A 21,495-nucleotide genomic window follows, 5' to 3' on the forward strand; every position below is an offset into this window, starting at 1 on the left:
ATAATCAAAATATTTTGGTTTCCTGTGATCTTGTTCATGGGAACAAGCTAGAACTGTGTAGTGGCCACTGGAATTAGTTTATGATTTTTTCTTTCTTCTCCCAACTCAAACTGAAATCTCTAAGACTGGCTCTTGAAAAGCAATGCATGTGTCTTAGTACAAGAGTGTCCAGCTTCTGTTATCTTGAAGAATCTATGGTTTTAGGAAATAAAGAGGACATTATCTAACATCAAAACTCTTAGCTGAAATAGTGATAAATGCTCCAAATTAGGGCATTCAGAGTCACTGGTCATTTCAGAAAATCCTGAGAATGAAGTATTGTTTTGTAACAACATTTTTCCCATGACCTACTAAGGAGATTGTGCAGCTACTACCTCCTTATCTATATTATTTTTAGAAATGTCAATGCTCACAGGAGATAATGTATTGGATTCATTATATGTGAAATTTTTATTGGGAATTTATTATTTTCTTTCATAAGAGAGAGAGTACCATTGTGCCTTCTTATGATTATTAATGCAGAAATGTTCCAAAAAATAAATATGTGAGAAAAAGGGCTTGTGGTTTATTTCATGACTCTTAGCGAAGCCCACAGAATCAGAAAATGTGAGGGTACCACAGTTTTAACTCTTTTATAGACTTAGTAGCCTGCATTTCTTTAACTGTGAGAAAAACTTAAACTTCTCAGTTATATGTTGCCTATGGTCTTTTACATTATGTTAATCAGTCAGGATACGTGAACACTTCTGGTTAGCTTCATGAAGTTCGTTTGTTCTCCAGTGTGAAGTGCAGTACAGTTAAGTTGCACTTTCTAATTAAAATGAAGCAAAATTTTTTAATTTAAAAACCTGTCAGACTATTCCGTGTCCACGGCTCATTCATGCAAAGAAAACAGCTAATATTTTAGAGCCATACCTAATAAGGAAAAAATAATAATTTCTAAATCTGGAGTAAGGCAAACACAAATGCAGTCCTTTGGGGCTTTGTTCCTGTTTCCTGTATAGAAGCTGTAATTTTTTGTAGTATCCTTCCACCTCTTATTGCTTGTGTCTAGACAGAAATTGACCATAAAACAATATTAATATTGTATATTGCCCTGGTTAAGTGTTTTTGTTTGGCATCAGGGAGGAACTTTGAACATTTTAATGGTATTTTCTGTAACACAGTAGTCGTGAATAAGTTTATTTTAACGTAGAAATAAATTGGTTACTGAAGGTATTTTTATTATGCATCTCCTTGTAATTTCTGCCAAATAAACAAAATATTCCTCAGATAATTGGCCTATTAGTCTGTCAGTTTCTGGCTAGTTTTTCTATGCTGAATTAAAGGGCCAATAAATCCTAAATTCTTTATTAGCTTGCTGACTTTGCAGAGTTTGATGGTAAATAAACTGGCACTGCATTGAAAGCTCCTTATTGAAGGAAGACAATATGGTTTTTTGTATCGACTGCTGTGTGATTCAATTTTCACTGAGTATCACCATGACCTTTATAACAGCACTCTGAACTTTAAAATCTAGACTGTGTGTGGTGGTTAGCTTTCCCTTCTATAATGTGATTTTAAAAATGATGCTCTAGCCTTTCAGACTTGATAAATGTGAAGCAGATAGCCTGATAATGAAAACAAAAGGTCTTAAAAAACGCTGAGAGCAATAATTAAACATTTTGAGAAGTGGCGACTTTGTGGAATTAATTACATATAAATGATTTTTTCATTTTTCTCTGCAAGTTATTTCACTTTTTTAACTGAATACTATTTCTTCTGGGGCGAGGCCAGACTCTTTTCAGCAGTGTGTGGAGACAGGACAAGGGGAAACGGCCAGAAACTGCAGCTTAGGAAATTCTGCACCAATGTGCGCAAGAACTTCTTTACGGTGAGGGTGACGGAGCACTGGAACAGGCTGCCCAGGGAGGTTGTGGAGTCTCCTTCTCTGGAGATGTTCAAGACCCGCCTGGACGCCTACCTGTGCGACCTGGTGTAGGGATCCTGCTTTGGCAGGGGGCTTGGACTCGATGATCTCTGGAGGTCCCTTCCAACCCCTACGATTCTGTGATTCTATTTACAAGAAATAGGTAGCGTACCTTTAGTAACTTTGAAGTCTGATAACTAAATCAAACATCAGATATCTATCAGAGTAAATGTTGCTTTAGATTCCTATGTTGAACTGAATTTCTGTGGTATCAGAATGCATGCCTTCTACTTCTTCATATCAAAATGCAGCAATGCTGAGATAGCTTAAACCTGTAAATGTCAGGACTGATATTTTTACAAAAAGACAAATCCATATTGAGTAGACCTGAATTTGGGATCTAGATGTTCAAAGGCACAAGTTGTGAAGCTCTTTCCCTTAATCTACGCATTTCTCAGGGATTGCTAGTATTATAATTGTTAGTATAGAGTAAGAAATGTATCACCTTTAATGCGTGAGTTAGATGGTGGCTCACAATCCTGTGCAGACTGTTTCCTTTTCAACTGCACCCTTTAAAATGATGGATATTTTTCTGGAGGTCGAAATTTGATAAATTAAGCTTAACAGAGCAATAATTCTGTACATTTTCAACGTTACATGAATCTTATGCACCTTTTTTTTTTTACCTATGACACAATGTTTCAGTTTGATTTGAGAATTTGTTTTTGCTTTATTTAAGTTATTGTATAGACAAATGATAAAACTATGCTGGCACAGAAAATCTGCAAATGGAGCCAAACCTTATGAGAGAATGCATCCATCTTACATGCTTTGTAAAGCCAAACGTGCAGAATGAATGCAAATATTTCTGGGTGTAATAGGTAGAGAGTGGATAGTAGATGTGTAGGCAAATGTTTCATTCTACTGCAAATTTGCTTCAAATTTCACACTGTTTATCAAGCTTCACTTCTTTAAACAGTTGCATTTGAGCTGAGGTTTAGTGATGTACAAAGTTTTATTTACCTTTGTGCTTGTGATATTGTGATAATTCTACGGACTAAAGTCCACAACATTCCTTAAATTTTAATTGAATTCAGAACACATCTTTCTTCCTCAAAAGTAAGGTTTCAGAGATTTGCTTCTTTTTGTTCTGCAGGTTTTAAGACCAGCCCTGTCCGTGAGGGTCTGAACAGTAGGACTGTATGATTTATGCCAGGCAATTAAAATCAATTCCTAACCTACACAAAACACTAAAAACTGAATTGCTCAACACACTGGGCTTTTGAGCACTGTGTGGTACATTTTATTGTACCATAAGTGCTTTACTATACTGTAAAAAGGAGAACATAATTGCTGTGTACAACTAATATATTCAATTAGGTAAGGATAATATTTAATAGAGCTTTTTGTTGGTTTCAGTTACAGCTTGTGAGTTCAAAAGAGATGCTGAACTTAGGGAATTTCAGGATGCAGAGTGCTCTAAGAATGACATAAACTTCCTCAACATAGCACCAAAGCTGTTCTGCAGAGACCGAGTTAGTATGCATTTGTGCATTAACTGAATTGAGATGGCAGTCCTTAATTCGTATTGATTCAGCCTAATAATTGGCATTACTAGAGGTTGTTGCCAAATCTTTGCCATGTGAAATGTATAGATATAATAACACCTGAAGACAACTTCTCTTTTTAAAATTTTTGGTTCTAAAACTCTACCTTTTTGGGGTTTGGTTGCTTTCTCGAGGATATCAAAAATGAAAAAAGGGGAGTAAAAGCCTCAGAGCTCTTTCTGTATGCATAATTTTTTTATGTAACAGGAAACTACTACACTGATTCCCCAGTGCGGCTGACTTGTTTTTAAAGCCTGTTTTCAGATGGAGATTCAGCACAAACGTATTGTTGTGTTCATTCCTAATATTCTCCAAACTAAGAACTTGTGCACACCACAGACATCCATGCGCATGCCACAACAGCAAGGCGTCGGGCCACGTTATCTCCTTGCCTGCTGACAGCCCAGATAGGTTGCCCTGGCACTGACAGGGAGCAGAGCTCTGTTCTAAAAATGGCGGTGGGCAGCAGCAGGCCTCCCACATCCTTCTTAACCTGGGAGGGCTGGGGCATGGGCTAGCTGGCCTCTAGCTGCTGGGCAGTGCAGTGTCGGCATTCCATTCCTCACCATGCAGGGAGGACTCTGCACTCAAATTATTCAGCAGAGGGGGGAAATCCAGCAATGAGGAGCATAAGCTCTTCTCTGCCTCCTACAAGGCTCTTCTTATCGAGCCAGCTGGTTTCCAAGATATTTTACTCATCACCATTCTCCTCCTCCTCCACCAAGAGGCTGGGGCTAAAGCCAAAAAATTCAGGGAGTTCTCTACAATCTGCTCCAATGGGCACAACAGTAACCATGTTAATTGTGTTCAGCAACCACAGTGCTGTCTGTCTGCAGCACTGTTGGTGGTGATGGCAGGTGCCTGGGCCTCAGAGGAAACAGAGAGGTCTGAAGGAGGGTGGCTATCAGCCACAACACAAGAGATTCCTTGTGTTGTGGCTGATAGCCACCCTCCTCTTCAGAAATTCCTTGTGTTGTGCAGCTCCTCGTGTTCAGGCCTGTCTCTGGATGAGGATTGCTGCTGTCACCCTTGTGACATTAGAAGCGATGCTCAGGGGTTTTTCCAGTTTCATTGGTAGTTTGTCCCTTCTTGCTATCACAACCATGCTGTTACCTCCTCTCCCATATGTCAGCCCATAGTTTCTGGATCACAGCTTCTGGGAAGGGAAGCCAGTGCTTAGCCCACTGCTTAGCCCAGTCTGTCACCCCACTAAGCAACCCTTTCTGTGGAAGGGATGGGTAAGAAGCTGCCTTGGGGAGCACAGCGAAGCTGGGAGCAGCACAATAGGGACTTCTACTGCAGGTCAAGGAAATCAGTGCACCTCCTTGTTTTGTTAAAATGGTCAATACATGAACCACATGTAATAAGTTCATTTTTAGTTACTGATCAGGAGACCAAAGCAGTCTCACAAGTAATTACAAAAAAAAGCACTCACAGTCCTCTTTCTCTCATTCTCTCATGTCTATCTGAAGTTTTAGGGAGCAATGTGCAGGAAAAAAAGCACTCCATGGCCATGGGGGGGGGTGGGGGGGGGGGGGGGAGTTAGGCTGGTGCTTTCAGCTACATCACCTCCTGCTTTTAGCCAAAACAGTGTTTTACTGGATACAGGCAGAAGTGCTGACAGAAGGTAGGAGCAGAATCAGTCTCAACTTTGCAAGTTGAATTTCTGGAGGGGAAAAGGGCCCTTGGCTCCATACCCAGATGGCCTCTCCTGGAGTAGGAAGAGAGGCAAGAGAGAGGCACCAGGAAATTGTCTTTGAGTCTGAATACAGTTGTTAGATAGTTAGCCTACCCACTGCTGGCAGCACTAAGCTCTCATTTTATTAGGTGAATTTAAAAAGGTATGGAGAGATTATTGCTTTCTCAGATGATCTGTATGTATACATACAAGAAAAGTATATATTTCAACAGAATATGTATATTTTCAGGATTTTAGAAAAACATTACATATTATTCCCCAAAGGAATAAAGCTACCCTTTCACACTACTGAAAAGCATTTAAAATTTTTCATTCACCAATACTTTTCTTGCATACAAAATATTACTTTTTTCTCAGTGGCCAAGATGCTTGAAAGAGCTGAATTGTAAACCACTGGATATCTTCATTTGATAATGACTTCTCTCCACTGTTTGCTTTGTTTATATGGCATTACAGATGGCAACTATAGACAAAAACCAGACACTTCATTCACGAGAGAGAAGAAATATATATATTGATATAATGTAGATATAACCTGGTGATTTAACAAAGAATAGAGTGATTTTACAAGATTCAAAGTGACTGGATACATATAATTATTTGCAATGTAGAGGGTAGGGCTAAGCACACTCATCTAGAAGACCCTCCTAATGAGACCAGGGTTCAGAGCAGACCTCTTTGCTTTCTAAACTCCTTGAAGCATAGAGGTAAGGAGATTAGGTGCAGCTGAATCCACTCCTAGTTCCACACTTGGTCAGCAGTTTAGGCCTGAGGAATTATATGTGCACAATCAATCTAAGATTTAATCTTAGCAAACTTAAACTGTTAAGTCACATACCAAGGATCAGTATAGGCAAGGCATCTTGATGTCAAGGTGTAAGGTATCTCTGCTCACATGTAACGTTGACAGACAACCCTACTTGAGGGAGAAGCTATTGGGTGGCCAGCTGCACTGCAAGAGATCTCATGTAGCCCATGATTTTTTGTGTTCTCAGGTCTCTGTAGATGACAGTGAAACAGGGAGGGATGAGTCTCAGGCAGCACACCAGCTCAAAGGAGAAGAGGTGGTTTCAGGGAAAGATATGCACAGAGGGAGTAGACTGAAAGTGGATGAAATAAATGAAAATATGCAAATATGTACATCTAGAAGAGATCTGCTGTTTGATCTTCCCTATCTGAGACCCACTATGCTTAAAAATAAGGAATTTACTTCCTGTTTAGTACAAAAGCTGTCATTGTACTCATTTATGCTGTTTGACTCCACCCCCAGTGTTTAGAATGCCACGAGGCAAGTATTGCATGCTGTTTTCCTCCAGTCACAGCAACACACATTTCAACACCAATTCAACTCAGTTCAGAAAGCTAAATCATGCTAGTCTGGAAGTTAATATACCAAATTATGTTTTCCCTCTGTACTCAGAATTTGGTCTGTAGAATATCAACCATTTAAACTTACTGACATTTTAAGTCCAGTTGGAAAGTAAGAAATAGATTTTCTACTTCTGTGAAAGTCATCTGACAAGTAACCCGTTTGGTTCTCTGATGTGAAAACTACAATATTTTGCACAGCAGGAGGGTAAGGCTGAATGTCTGCCCTTCTGGACCACTTCTCATGTCTGTAGGAATATCAGTTCTGCTATAGAAAGGAAAAAAAGAGACATTCTTGTAAAATGTGTCTTGCAAGAATTGTTTCTGGGTTTCTGTAGGGAACAGGTTGTTTTCTTTTCTATTGGTACGTGCAGACACAAACTGAAAAATGCTAAGTTTAATGGAAGAGGGTTAAAAATAAATTTGAAGTACAAAAAAAGTATCTAATAAATGGGGTGAGTGTGGAGAAATTCTGACAGTCTATATAATTGAAAAGGCTTATTTACCTTCTTCTCCATGACCAGAAGCATAGAAAGCCCAAAGGGAAGAGAAGTGGAATGAAAAACAATATACTGTTAATAACCTGGCTGGTACAGACAAAGGAAGTGTCTGTGAGAGAGAGCAGAGGGAAGGTGGGAGAATGCTGCCTGCTGTATCTGCGTTTCCTAATAAAATCCTAGCCAAATATTATGCTTATGTTCTCCCTGACTCCACTTTCTGGGGAGATGTTGTCAGCACCTTTCATGACCCAACATGCATGAGTAGCAGTATCTCGGCCCCAGTAGATTGCTGGTCACAATATGCTTTTAGTGAATTTTTAATCTCCTGGGGAAAGAGCGGAACCTGAGTCTTCCATTCCTTTCTTTCATCTATTTGAGCAATAACCTGTTCCCTGAAGTCATTGTTGACATGGGGTTTCCTTGTGGTGACCGCAAACTGCATTAACAAATGGCACACACTGTGCCACAGCAGGTGATTCTGACAATTTTCTGTGGTCACTGGAAAGTGCTTTACTAATGAGGAGAGCAAACAGGTCAAATAATGTCCTCTTGATGCTTTCACAACCCAGAAGATTCCCAAATGAGGAGGGAACTCCTTATTCTCAGAAACATTAGTTTAGCCCACTGGTTTCAGATCAGGATTAACCTGATACAAGTTTCTTCTGGCAGATCTAAATCTGAATTCTGTTGCTGTATGATTCCTTTACATCTTCTACATGAGCAGCAGCTTCATCCAGAAGACAAGAGGCAGAGGTGGAACTAAAGGCGTATGGTGACAGGAATCTTTGATGCAGTGTTAGTGTCCTCAGAATCAATATATATATGTATATAATTTGATTGTGAATGTTGTGTGACTTGAACACTATCCATCTGCATGGCCCTAATAGCCATCAGCATGTGGGATAGCCATAGGAAGATCTAAGAAAAAAGCCTCAGAGCTAGTGTGGTTTCACAGAGGCTGTCTATTTAAACAAACCTGTGCACAGCATGGAGCTGCTTTAAGGGGTATTTTTTGGAGGGGTTGAAAATTAGAGCATGGAAAGGGATGGAGTCCTTTTCCTTTTCATGGTCATATTTCAATCTCTTTAAAACAGACACCAAAGTCTGATGCCAGTTTCAGTATCCATTTAGATAGAGTAGCTTAAAGTCACTTCAGCTATAAAATCTGTGCAGTTTGGAAAAGCAGGGTCGTCCTGCTTAGAGTCAGAAAAAAAGAGAGCAAAAAGTAGCTACAATAAATAATAACCCTGTGAAAAAAATACCCAGCGAAACCAGAAAGATGGAGAGCCTGCCATCATAAACATTATTTAACAGGAAATGACAGTTCCTTAAAAATATTGGGAAGAATTCTCTAAGGTAGGGAGAAAAACAACAAACCCTTTTCAATTTTAGAATTACCAGTGATGTCAAGGCAAAACCATTCTTCTCTTGTGATCTTGACTAGACGGTCTCTGAGTAAAAGTGCTGCAAGTGTATAAATGTAGCTTTTACTGCTTTGCAGCCCTGGTACAAGCACAGCTGTACAGTATGACTGCTGATCACGTCACCAGCTTCTGTGCCTTGTTCCAGCAACTCAGAGTGGACAGGGACCTTGAGCTGTTTGTATGGGACCTTGAGCTGTTTGTATGGGACCCTGGCTTGAAGACACTTCTCCTTCTGATATGCTGCACTCACACCTTGATGGCTGGCACCTACGTTTGGGTGGGTGTTATCTGCAGATCTGCATCTGAGTGCATGAGGGAGGAGAAGGGATGCTCAGGGATATCTGCCCAAAGTAAACACTGTCCTCTCCCTTCCAGCAATACACATCATAGCAGAAATAATGGATTGTCAGATATGCAGAACCTCCAAGGTGATGTGTGTTTCATACAGACATCCTGAAGGGCTGCAACTTGAGCAGTTTGTTCATGAAGGAACCGCTGGCTTCTAACAACGGGGCTTAAGCTTTGAGTAAGCTCCTGCTAACTTTCTTATACTCGGATAACAATAAGCCCTGGGACATGCAAACTGCATGAATTTAGAAGTGTGTGTTTCACTAAATACTCCAGCTTGTGTGCAGGAGAAGTACAAACTAAACACGAGTCAGGGAATTTGCATCCTATTTTTAGAGTCCTTTGAAAGTGCAAGTTTAAATAAGAGAACTGAACTAAGTCCAAAATGTTTCCTCCACAACTGTGGTTTAATAACCTTACCAACCATTGTTTTTACTCTGATAATAGATGTTTTTTATTGAAATATGCTTTTGAATTAATTCACAGCTCTTTGTGCTATTACAAGTTCTACAATGAGCAATTTGATTAATGTTATCATAAACGTTTTTCTTAAACAGAAAAGCAAAGTAAAAACAGGAAAGAAGAAGGGAAAACATTTCTCTAAGTAGAAACTGAAGTTCATTCTAGCATGTTTTCATTTGCAGATAGACATGCTCCATATGTTTACTGAAAAATCTGATCCCAAAGGGTTCTTCTCCTCCTCCATAGGTTTTGGTTCTATACTCTGCACATAAAGAGAATCCACTTTGAAAAGGAGAGAGTGAGAGGAGGATAGCCTGGAACGTGACTATGCAAAGCTGTTTGTAAGCATTTTGCAAATACACCGAAGGGATTGGAAAAAGGGCCATGACTTCCTTCTTGGACATTCTTGCAAGTGTATAAGAGATGTGAGGAGTTAAGAACACCCTCATCCTAGGGCAAAGTACAGATCTTCCAGCCTCGTCCCAGGAATGATGAAATGGATCTGCTTCCATCTATTGTGAAATTTGAAGGGACTCATTCTCATTCTGTACTTAGCGTGGGTCATGTTCCTCACCATAGTGCTGGTGACAGGAACCCAACATCAAAGGCAAATCCCACATACAGCCCATTCATCTTGGTTCCTTGTGTTTCAGAGTCCCATGGGCTAGTAGCATTGTTTAGACTGGGTTACTCTTTTGTATTCTTTTAGCTGCAAAAGCCAGCACTTTTAGTTAAGATGATGAGGTACGAGGTTTAGCCTTATACTCAGTTATGTTCCTCCTTATGGAAATAAAAATATATTACACAATGACAGGTGAAAAATTTGATGTTTGATTCAATCCTCTGTGTTTTCTGTTTTGTCTTTCTAGTTATTGCCTTAGAGCAAAAAGAACTTTATTTTATTTTAATTGCTTTTGCCTGTCTCATGAAGAAAAGGGACAGAATACTACAACAAGAGGAAGATGAGAGATAATGGCCTTATGTTGAATCAGAGGAGATTCAGGTTGGGAGTTTGGTAAATTTTCTTCTCAGAAAAAGTGGTGAGGCATTGGAACAGGCTGCCCAGAGAGGTAGTGGAGTCACCGTCTCTGGAGGTGTTCAAACAAAATGCAGATGTGGTACTTAGGGACATGGGTTAATGGGCATGGTGGTGGTGGGCTGACAGTTGGACTAGATGGTTCTAGAGGTCTTTTCCAGTCTTAATGATTCTATGATTGTATGAACAGATCTTTAGTTAAAATGTCTCTATATTCTTCATAATCATTTGTTTTTTTTTTTTCTGAACAAGTAGAGGAAGTGAATGTAAATTACATTATGAGATTCCTTTGTGGGACTGACCATTTGCAGTCTTAGGAAATTCCAGTATCAGGTCACTGCTAATGCTGGAAAACCTTGTGGTAATAGATGCTACTCTGAATCAGAGCAGGAGATCCTGGCAGCCTGCTGTAATAACCACCCATATCTGATTACTGCCCACAGGGTCCTGTGATAGGTAACCCAAGGAGGGTGCTCAGTGTCACCTCCCTAGTTATGCTTAAGGGCTTAGTGGAGGGAGAGGTGAACACTGCCAGAGAAGAATCCAGCACTCTCAAAAGAGGAGCCCAGCTGCCATCTGGTTATATGCTCTGGATTGCCCTCTGGAGGTGCCTGCTGTCTGCTGTTAACTTTATAGAATGGCCTCCCAAGATGACTGGTGAAAATATCCATAGGGCATTCCTATTTTAGATTGCAGATCTAATCCATGTGGGTGCCCTGTTTCAATTACCAAACAAGCCAACATATGGGCAGATGTTTGCACAGCAGCATGAAAGCCTCAGAAGGTGCAGTGGTGCAAATGCTTTGGCCTTAACTGTCAATGCAGCATGCATGGTTTGGAGATGAAAACTCCCATATAAAATCCTCAGGAGCAGGACAGATGCAATGACTTGTGATTGGGTTGCAGCAGTTCATGCTGCTTGTAGGTACTCAGTGGACCTGCCATTTGTGCCAGCACACTTCTTGGAGGAAAGAAAAACCAAGAGCAGTTAGTTTCTAACTCCCACTCCTTTGTGCAACAACATTTGAATCCAGTACCGCAGATCCCCTTGAGCTCCTCTGACCTGACCACAGTGTGAATGGTAATGGACTGCACTCACAGACTGAGTGCTCTTGCTGTATTAAAATATACTTTTCTATTTTTACTGGGCAGACGCAACAGTGCGCTGTTACTATTATTTTCTTTTAGATTTTTTTTTTTTAATGTTGAGAGTAGAAACATAATTGGAAAAGAAAACTACAAAGTTAATGTAACAAAATAGTAAAAGCTACCAGGGTGGGTACAAATCCTCATTAGTTAGCATAAAATATCTATTCCAAGAATGGAATCCAAAGCTTTTTGTTTAGGCTCTGTCTATAACGCAAACGGAAAGTTTGACTTCTCTGGATAAAATGATCCAAAAGACTCAGAAGCAGTGAAAGGAACCTCCACTGGCTACCAAACACTAAAAATAGTGCAGCATCTAAATTTTGCCTTTTTTTTCTTTTTATAAACCAGTTTGGGGATGCCTGTGTGGGATACAAAATGTTTTCCCTGGTCAAATGCTTGCACTGCCTGGGCATCTGAATCTTAGTCTAAATCTCAGGCCATGGGATTATCTATTTTAGATTCTTTGCATTTTTATTGTTCAGTCTGCAGTGCAGTGCTGAATCAAACTAGTTTCTGAATGAAGGCTTAGAACTGAGCTTGTTTTTAAAATAAAAAATCTAAATTAGGATTCCTTTAAAAAGTTTTGATCCCATGGTATTGCTATAGTGCTGGTACATCCTCTTTTCCTTGACTGTTTGTAACAGGAAGGCAGTCCTGTTCTTTTCTAGGCGATGCTCCTGGATGTCCTTTTGTCTGAACCATGGCACAGGCTGAGGGAGAGAAAGGGCTGAAAACTGATGAGATGGTGATAGGGTATTTGCACCCAGATCCACGAGCTCTAAGCCCAGAGCCCTACAGTTTGGCTGCAGATATATTTGTCTTTACTGAGGTTATGCCATTTGATCAGCTAAAAAAATCCTCTGCACTCCAGTCATGCATTGCATAAGTTTTATATTCCTTTTCCAGTGGCATTCTTTGCTTATGAATGAATGCAATGTTTTTCTAAGACAAGCTTACCCTCTTGTACCACAAAGAAGATGTATGACAGTGGCATTAAAGATTATCTCACATTAGCCAGTGGACTTATTTGCCAGCTTTTACTCCTTGACTTGGAACCTGTGGTCCACCTAGGTCCCCAAGGCTGGAACAGTGACCAGCAGTCCTGCCGCTGGTGCTTACAGGCTTTGTGAGAGCTGCTGAATTTTCTTCCCTGAACCAATGTCTTTCTGACTTCAGGAATAGACCCTGTAGATGAATTAGAGTGACTTTTTCTCTTGTAGCTGTTGGGCCTCACGTATAACTTTCACCTTTCACCTCAAAGTGGACTAAATTTCTGACATTATTATCTAAATATATCACTGGTCATTGGAATGGAAAATTATTGTTACTTGTTTTTATGTTGTTGGTTGCTCTGGGGACAGATACCCCTATCCAAATATTTTAGTTTAAAGAATTATTTTTAACTACACACTGTTGCACAGAGCAACACTACCAGGTATTTCTCTCTTTTGCCTGGAGCTACTCATCAGATAACTTACTCTCCTGTTTCTTGCCATCCCTTTCCCTTCTCATCCTCTTTTTACCTCCTGTGTCCCAGCCCAGATTTACATTTGGTTCCTGAGGGCTGCCCTGCAAGAGGGGCAGCGCTGAGCTCTGCTCTGTGTGACAGCGACGGGGCCCGAGGGAACGGCATGGAGCTGTGTCAGGGGAGGGCAGCTGGGGGTTAGGGACAGCTGCTGCACCACAGGGCGGTGGGCATGGAATGGGCTGCACAGAGCAGTGGGCACGGCCCCAAGTGCTGGAGTTCAAGGAGTGTCTGGACAACACCTTCAGACATAGTCTAATTTTGGATAGTCCTACGTGGAGCCAGGAGCCATCCTTATGGGTCCCTTCCAACGTGGGAAATTCTATGATTCCATGCTTCTGCAGTCCTTTCTGAGAAAGAGTGTTGTGAGAGCAGGTTCTGCAGAAAGACAAGGGGTGACAAGGTGGAAGGGATGCAGGGACACAAAAACTAGACCCTCAGCATCTCAAGGAAATGCCTCTTTGGCATGTAAGGAAATCAGCCCAGAGTGAGCAAGGAAGGAGCTTTGGGGACACGACTGCCCACTGCCCAGCTGTCAGGGATGATGCATTTCAGTCACAGTCCGCCCAAGCTGGATTTGAACTAAGGACCTGGAGGAGTTAGTGGTTTCCTTGATGGCGTAGGCTCAGCTGGAGGAAGGACTTTTGGCTGAAATGCAGGTGTGTGCAGCAATGTCTGCTCTTTCGCTTGGGTCATAAATCTATTATTTTGCTGCTCTACTGCCCCATGGAGAATTCTGGTTTTGGTTCAGTGTGCTTTGTGATCTTCTCAGCCTCATTTCTTGTTGCTCTGAGCTGATGCAGCCAGCAAAAGTGTAAATTGCGATGGTGCTCCTGTGATGTGAGGGGCTGGCTCTCCCTGGCTATCACCCCAAATGTAACTCACATCACCACCACAGCAGAGCAGCATTTTACTGAAGGAGTCCAGAGCCGTGCTTGGTGTTTTTGTTCCAGCTAGCTCAGATCTGCTGCATAGCTGTGTGTTTATAGCAATCTGCCTAGGACTGTCTTGGAACTGCTTCAGCGCATCCCACAGTTATCACTTTACAATTAGCTACAGCCAAGCCAATAACCTCACTTACAGAATATAACCAAGAGCAATGGTATTTTATATTATGGTTCCAGTCTTCTTTTAAATTTTTCTTAAAGTACACATGAAATGAAGATGTATGTAACAAATACCCTGGACGGTTAACTTCCATTCAAGGACAACTGGATGTTTATTGCTTGCTATTTCCTCAGATCAAAAATGAATTTCAACAAGTTATGCGCTCATACCAGACAGTTTTAATTATGTGCCATGCCTGGTTGTTATTTGAGTGTATCGCTCATGTTTGAACTCCTCACACGCAGGGAAAAATTCATAGTTTGCTGTTTAAGAAATGGTTCTTTCAGAATTTGCACAATATTTCTCAAAATTATTTCAATTTCAAAAGTAATTGCATGCAGGCAGGTAAGCATGCACGATGAGTTACAATTCTTTTTCCTAGTTTATTTTTTTCAGTGCTGTTTCTTGATCCGCTGCACCAACCACGAGACGATGCCGTTTTCCTAATAACTCCTTATGAGTACTGCTCCTAATGTTCCTTCCTGATACACGTGGAAGCATTCAGTCATCGTAAGCAGCTTTCATTTCTTGCTGTGGGCTAACGATGCCTCAAGGAACCGTTTGGGTTCTGCCAGATTTGATGTCCCACAGAATGTGACCAAATCAGGACTGCCTCAGCTGGCGACAGGGCTCTCTGGTGTTTTACATTGCTCTGAGGTAACGCTAATAGTGTTTGTCTGCTTCCTGACTGATCAGACTGTATGACCCTCCAGAACAAGGCTGGCAGTCACTGTTTGCATTTGAAATACAAAGGTTTCTATCAATAGATTTTTGCTGCGCCAGACAAAAAATCTAGACAGACGTGGTGACATGAACAGTGAAAAGGCCGGCAGGGAAAAAAGCCCAGACCTTTAGTAATGCATCTGATTTTAGAAAGCTTTCTGCAGACCCTGTGGCCAATCAACTGAAATGGGTGGTGAAATTATGGGAGAGTGAGTGGAAGATTAATCCAGCATGGGGAAATTTGGAGGCTTCCAGGGAACTGGGAGCTCTGCTGGGGCAATGAATATTTTTGAGGAAGACAACTCGGCATACATGGGAGTGGAATGAATTTCTTTATTGTAAGGCAAGACAAGCTCATAATTTAAGAACATGAACTATTTACAGACTACTGCTGGTGCAGGGGAGTTAAACTGACTCTGAACCAAGAATACTGTTGAACTGTGTGATTTTTAAAAAACTTTTACTGAACCAGAACTAAACTTGAATGCTATCTTGAAGTTGAGCTGAGTTCATGCTGGAAGTGAACAATGTCAGCTTTACTCATAGAATCATAGAATCATAGAATGGTTTGGGATGGAAGGGACTTTAAGATCATCTAGTTCCAAGCCCCTGCTATAGGCAGGGACACCTCCCCCCGTCGGAGCTGGATGTGGGCTAAGCTGAGAAGCTGATCTGGATGGTTCCTGGTGGCTGAGCATCAGAAGGGCTTTTAGAAGAGGTAAGAGGAGCACCGTGTTTTCCAGTAGCCTTACAGAGCAAGGACCAATAGGCAAAACACAGGTTAATCATCACCTTAAATATTATAAAGCCATCTCCTTCCCCACAGATCCCCAAAGTAGGAGTCTCGTATTGGAAGAATAACAAATATAAAATGCCCTCGTACAGCCATGATTGCCCTGAAAGGGTTTTGGTGACTTCTCTTGCCTCTTCCTGTACAGGTGAGCTTTATTTCTCCAGCTAGCTTAGTACTCGTTTATGGAGCTTCCTGTGGTAACTGCATGAACCTATGTATATACATGTATATACAAACACTTGTTATTTTGTCCCAACTCTGTGGATGTTATAATGACTCCATGAGTTCATGATTCCAGCAGCCAAAGAAATGAGAATAGCTGAGGTGATTAGAAGATATTTGTGAACAGCACTGATTGAGACAACCAGGCAGATCAATACAGCAGGTTTCAACCAGCAATTATGATTGGTTATGTCCTGCTTAACTGAACTGGGAACACAATATATGCTGAAGCTTCTTTTTTCCTTGCTATGTCTTTTGACCTCTGAATTATATTAACTGCAACTAATTTTCCAAAATTCCCCCCAAGTATTGCTACAGGAGAGGCAATGAGGTGAGGTGTAGCTAATCTCTCCATACTGGAAGTTTGTTCTTTTACAGATGTAAGTTCCTTATTTTGTGAGCAAGGCCCCTTCCTCCTTCCCTTGCTAAAATGCTCTCACCCCAGTGGGTACTTGAGAGGAGGGGAGAAATACGCTAGTGGGTAGGAAGGCCACTGTGAGCACATGTGCTGGGGCCCAGATGGCTCTCAGGACCTGGCGATGTCCTCTGGTTTGTGGAGAGAAAGGAAAATGATGTGGCTCAGTGTGCTTTCACCAACTTGTGTTCCTCAAGGGAGAAGGAGAAGCCCTCCTGTGTTGCATGCAAAGTGCTCTTGATGTCACTTGCAGAACTTCTGTCAGCTACCTTCTAGTACTTGAAGAGAGCTTATGGGCAGGAGAGGGACCAACTTTTTACAAGATCTAATAGTGATAGGACAAGGGGGAATGGTTTCAAACTAAAAGAGGGGAGACAGAAAGAAATTCTCTACTCAGAGGGCAGTGAGATACTGCCACAGCTGCCCAGAGAAGCTGTGGTGCCCCATCACTGGAGATGCTCAAGGCCGGGTCGGATGGGGCCCTGGGCAGCTGAGCTGCTGGGGGGCAGCCCTGCCCATGGCACAGGGTGGGGCGGGTGGGCTTTGAGGTCCCTTTGAACCCAAGCTATTCTGTAGTTCTATGATTCTAAATAAATTCCATGGTTCTCTATCAGTAAGTTGCTTTATGTGCATTTCACTCAAGTGACACTTTTCTCATTACTTCAACATCTATTTTGTATATTTTAGTCAGAGTCCTGGGCTTTATTGTTCCCACTCTGGCTAACAGTGCTCTGATTTTCAGGTTCATGCTCTTGCTGGTCCTGTCCACACCTGAACTCGCGAAGGTGTGTGCACTCATCGCGGAGGCCTGTGTGTAGCCGCTCACCCATCCCGCAGAGGTACGGCTGGAGGACAGATAACTGCGGCTCCATCTGAACGACAAGCGTGCAGACGGGTCCCTCCCCACAGCCAGTGGGAAGGGACGTGGGATTCACACAAAGGCCGATTTAGCCAAAAGGTGGCACTGCGGCTGCACAGATTCGCAGCCGATCGGTCCCGCAGAAGTTGATGAGCCCTGCGGTCCGTGTATCCGAACTCTGCGTTTCGTACCTTGAGATCGGTAAGCCTTGAAAACCGACTGATCACTGCCCGAACACGAGAATAACAGCAACAACCACTTTAGTGACTGTACTGTGAAAGTAATAAATACTTTATCCTTACTTTAGTGAACCTGAATGACCGAACAGAATAACAACCAAACAAAAGTGATCAATACCTGCAAGCATGCTGCCAAAGTGCACAAAACACTTTAGCTATGTGTCCTACATATACAGACTGCTTCTCCTGACTGTCTGCTTTGGGACCTCCAGGGCAAGGAGCGAGATGTTCCTTAGTAAGGTGTTCTCAGGACAGATCCTGAGCTCTTAGAAGGGGTTCTGGGAGTGATGCCACCACAGCTGGGATGCTTCATTAGCGAGGTAAGTGCTGTGTGATGCTGGTGCAGACTTGATCCCTAAGCACATTGACAAGAATGGGGTGCCCCCATTGCATCTGTCCTGCTGGGCTCTGCTGTCTGACAGGTGTAAGCCTGAACCCACATCTACCTGCCAAGCTGGGAGTGGACTGACTGTTATTTCTGGCTGACCTTTTCTTAGCTTCATAGATGCATGTTGGGAGTCCTTTTCACGTACCCTAATATCAGAGCCAGTTAGTCTTGAGCAGGTTAATTACCATTATTCAGAAGAGAAAACTTAAACGTGCACACGGTTCAGCACATACCGTCTGCACTCTAGAATCACAATCTTTTTTTTTTCATTAATAGAATCTTTTTATTTTTGTAAGTGAATTAGAGCCAAGCAGCCAGGCTTCAGGGGACCACACAGGGCACCTCAGAGCTGAGGTGAGGCCCCACACCACTGGACAGTGATCCCATGGGGCACAGAGGATTCACATGGTGCCTCATGGAGTCACTATCCATAGCTTTCTCCTCATCTTGTGTAGGGATCATAGAATCACAGAATGGCCTGAGCTGAAAAGGGCCATAATGATCTTCTAGTTTCAATCCCCCCGCTACGAGCAGGGTTGCCAACCTCTAGACCAGGCTGCCCAGAGCCACATGCAGCCTGGCCTTGAATGCCTCCAGGGATGGGATAAAGGTTTTCCTGCAGCACTGCTCCCATGACAAAGGCATTCTGCCTGCACTCACCTCATGTGACTGGGAGGAACTGCAGTGTGTTGCCCAAGATTAAATGGACTTTGATCTGCATTAATAACACCTCTCTGTAACACTGCTATCTCGGTCCCCACTTTACTCAGCACACTTTACCCAGGGTCACCAGCAGAACCTCAGAGCGGCCCCTTTTAAACCTGCAGCACTTAACCAACAGTGGGTTGCAAACAGGGGAAAGTTTTCCAGAGAAGTCAAATATGAGGGGTGTTCCAAAAGTAATGCCTCATGTTTTATGACGTTGGCCTATGTCATCAGAAGCAAATGTTGGTGGTATGGCAGTAGAGGTTGAACCTTCCTACCGATATTCCGTTTGTGGGAACTAAACAGTGGATGCGAGCACAGTGAAAGCTGGACTTCCTTGGCAACTGCTTCTTAGCAATGGCATGGTCACAGCAGTTGTGAAGTAGCTTATGGTGCTGTACATGTTGATGTGCTGTTGCATGCAGGTTCTTGTTCATCACTAGCAAAAATGCATAGCTAATGGCAGTGACTATATTGAAAAACAGAGTTTTGTAGCTGAGAATTTGCTCTATCAAATAGTGTTATTGTGCTCTTTGTAGCCATAGTAGTTTTTGTGGAAAGAAACAGGAGGCATTACTTTTGGACTGACCCCAGTTCATTCCCAGCGATGTCAGATCTGTTTTATTTTGTTGTTCCAGGTGGCAGTTTTCTTGTGCGGCCAGCTGGGCTGATGAAGCCTGGGGCGGGAAGCAGGCAAATCAAAGTTGAAAAAGAGAAAAAAAAAAAGAGTGAAAAAATGAGAAAAAAATGAAAGAAATGTCACGTAAGGAGAAGGAGAACCCCCAGGAGGAGCGCTGCGGACAGACCCCAAGCTCTACGGGGCGTCGAGGTGGAGGCTGGTTCCACTGAGCGCGGCGGAGGGCAGGAGGAGGAGGAAGAAGAGAGGGAGGAGGAGGAGAAGGGCAGCAGGAGGCGGGCGCGGAGCCCCGAGGGGGCGGGCGTGTGCGTGGCCCGGGCCGGGTGCGGCGCGGCGCTGCCGCGGGATGCGGCGGGAGGCGGGAGGCGGCTGAGGCGGGGACGGGCGATGCTCCGCCGCCGCGGCGGCTCCGCGCACGGCCGGCCCTAGAGGAGCGCACCCAGGGACGGCTCCGCGGCCGCCCGGCCGACGTCCTGCCCCGGCGCGATGGCCTCCGAGGTGCTGTGCGGGCTCACCTTCAGGCTGCTGCTGCCCGTGTGCCTGGCTGCCGGTACGTCCCTCCGCCCCGCCGGGATGCTCCCTTCCACGCGGCTGCTCCCGCACTTCTTTTTCCCGACAAACTTTCGACTTCGCGTCTCCCCCGTATTTCTTAGCCGCTCTCGTTACGCCTTATCCCGGCGCTATCATTACCGTCCGTTCTGGCCGCCGGGGCTCCTCCGCTCGGGAAAACCTCCTCAGGCGGCCGTGCCCCGGCGTGGGAGCGGTGCGGGGCGTCCCGGCTGTGCGCGGCAGCACAGGAGAGCGCGGAGCACTTCTCTGATTTACGGAGCTTTTCAGAAAGATTTCCTTCTTTTCTTTTCTTTTTTTTTTCTTTTTTTTTTCTTTTTTTTTTTCTTTTTTTTCTTTTTCTGTTTCCTTTTAATCTTTTTATTTATTTATTTATTTATTATTTTTTATTTTCGAGAGGTAGACAGAGAAATTTCAGTTTATTAAACCGTATTACTTAGCAGGCAGCCATCCAAAGCAGGAATTATTTTTGGACGTCGAACCGCGGTGCCCAGCCGTGGGTGAACGCGTTCGTGTTGCTCCGTGCTCTCCGCGTTTTATTCAGCGCCGAACTTGGAAGAAAGAAAGCGGGGCGGCAGCTCGGCGGGACCGCGCTGCGGAGCCCGGTGGGGCCGCGGGGGCGGGCGGGGGCCGAGGGCGGGAAGAGCCGGAGCCGTGCGCGCAGCCCGAGGGCCGCTCTCCAGCTCCGGCTGCGGCTCCCCGTGTGCTGGTGAGCAGCGAGCGGCCCCGGAGCACGCAGCTCTGTCCTCGAGGAGCCCCGCGACCCCAAAATCTCCTTCATTCTCAGATGTCAGCACCCGCTGCCCCTTCCGAAGGTGGCTCTGTGGCCACCGACGGTGCTAGAGGAGTCATGATTCCACGGGCTGCTGGCAGCAGGTGAGGGCTCCCTGCCTGCTGTATGCCTATGGGTCACTGGCTCCGTGGCTGGTGTGCTGGGTGGTGGATGGGGTAGGCAGTAGGGTGCCTTCGAGGCCATGTGATGGTTGTGCCAGGCGGTCCAGAGTGTAGGGTACCTTGTGATTGAGACTCATCAGGGCTCATCCATGTTTGTCGCTGGATTATGGGTGGGAATGCCATGGAAAACCATGTAGGGAGAGGGAAAGATGCTAGAAAATGAACTGTGTTGAGGTGGGTTTTGTTGGTGTCTCCTGACACTGTGGTATCTAAAGCTGACTTTGCAGTAGTGGAGGAGTTGCTGTGCTGAGCACTGACTCGTGTGTCGGCTCTCACCGCTCTTTCTGTATCGCAAGAAGTTCAGATAAAAAGGTTTTGCAGTCCTGACTCCTGATGCTCAGTCATGCAGAGGTACTTTCGCATTGCAGTAATGCCTCCACTGCTGAGAACTGATGTCAGAAATTGCTTATGGTCATCTTCATCTGCAGATAAATTGAAATGTAAACCCTCAAGGTTTACATACTGTTTTGAGTATGAAAAGAAATTCTTCTGCAGAGCTTTTGGACCCGATGTCCTTGTTCAGCTGGACTTGAGAGAGGAATTAGTGACAGGACACCAGCTTCTCCTATGCATCTCAGTGTGCAGTGTCTGTAAGTGCTGTGTTCTCACCCCATGACCGCCCCGCAGCAGACTGAGCTGAGGCCTGGCCCTGCTGTCTGCAACACCCTGGTTCTTTGCCTGCACCTGAGCGGCCCTGAGCCAACGCGCTGCTCCTCCCAAAGCTTCAAGGAAGTGCTTCGTGGGCTTCTGGAAAAAGGCTCTTCAGAGTTCAATATATCACAGTGATGGTTATTTGTATGGCTTAAGGTGAAGTTACATCCGGAGCTGAACAGCTGCCGCCAGGACTTGCTGCGCCGTG

General features: G+C 43.8%; 1 protein-coding gene across 2 annotated transcripts in view; it reads left to right on the forward strand.

Moving 5' to 3' along the window:
* Positions 1-19,480: 19,480 nt before the first annotated feature.
* The window catches only part of PIEZO2 (piezo type mechanosensitive ion channel component 2), a 289,098-nt gene continuing 287,083 nt past the window's right edge, over positions 19,481-21,495 (forward strand). For both annotated transcript variants that reach the window (XM_090137357.1, XM_090137356.1), the window contains exon 1: positions 19,481-19,665. In XM_090137357.1, the coding sequence (XP_089993483.1) occupies positions 19,602-19,665 (64 nt within the window). In that variant the 5' untranslated portion in view covers positions 19,481-19,601. The remainder of the gene's footprint in view (positions 19,666-21,495) is intronic.

This window comes from Phasianus colchicus, chromosome 3 (assembly GCF_987193195.1).
Source record: "Phasianus colchicus chromosome 3, bPhaCol1.hap1.1, whole genome shotgun sequence".
NCBI lineage: Eukaryota > Metazoa > Chordata > Aves > Galliformes > Phasianidae > Phasianus > Phasianus colchicus.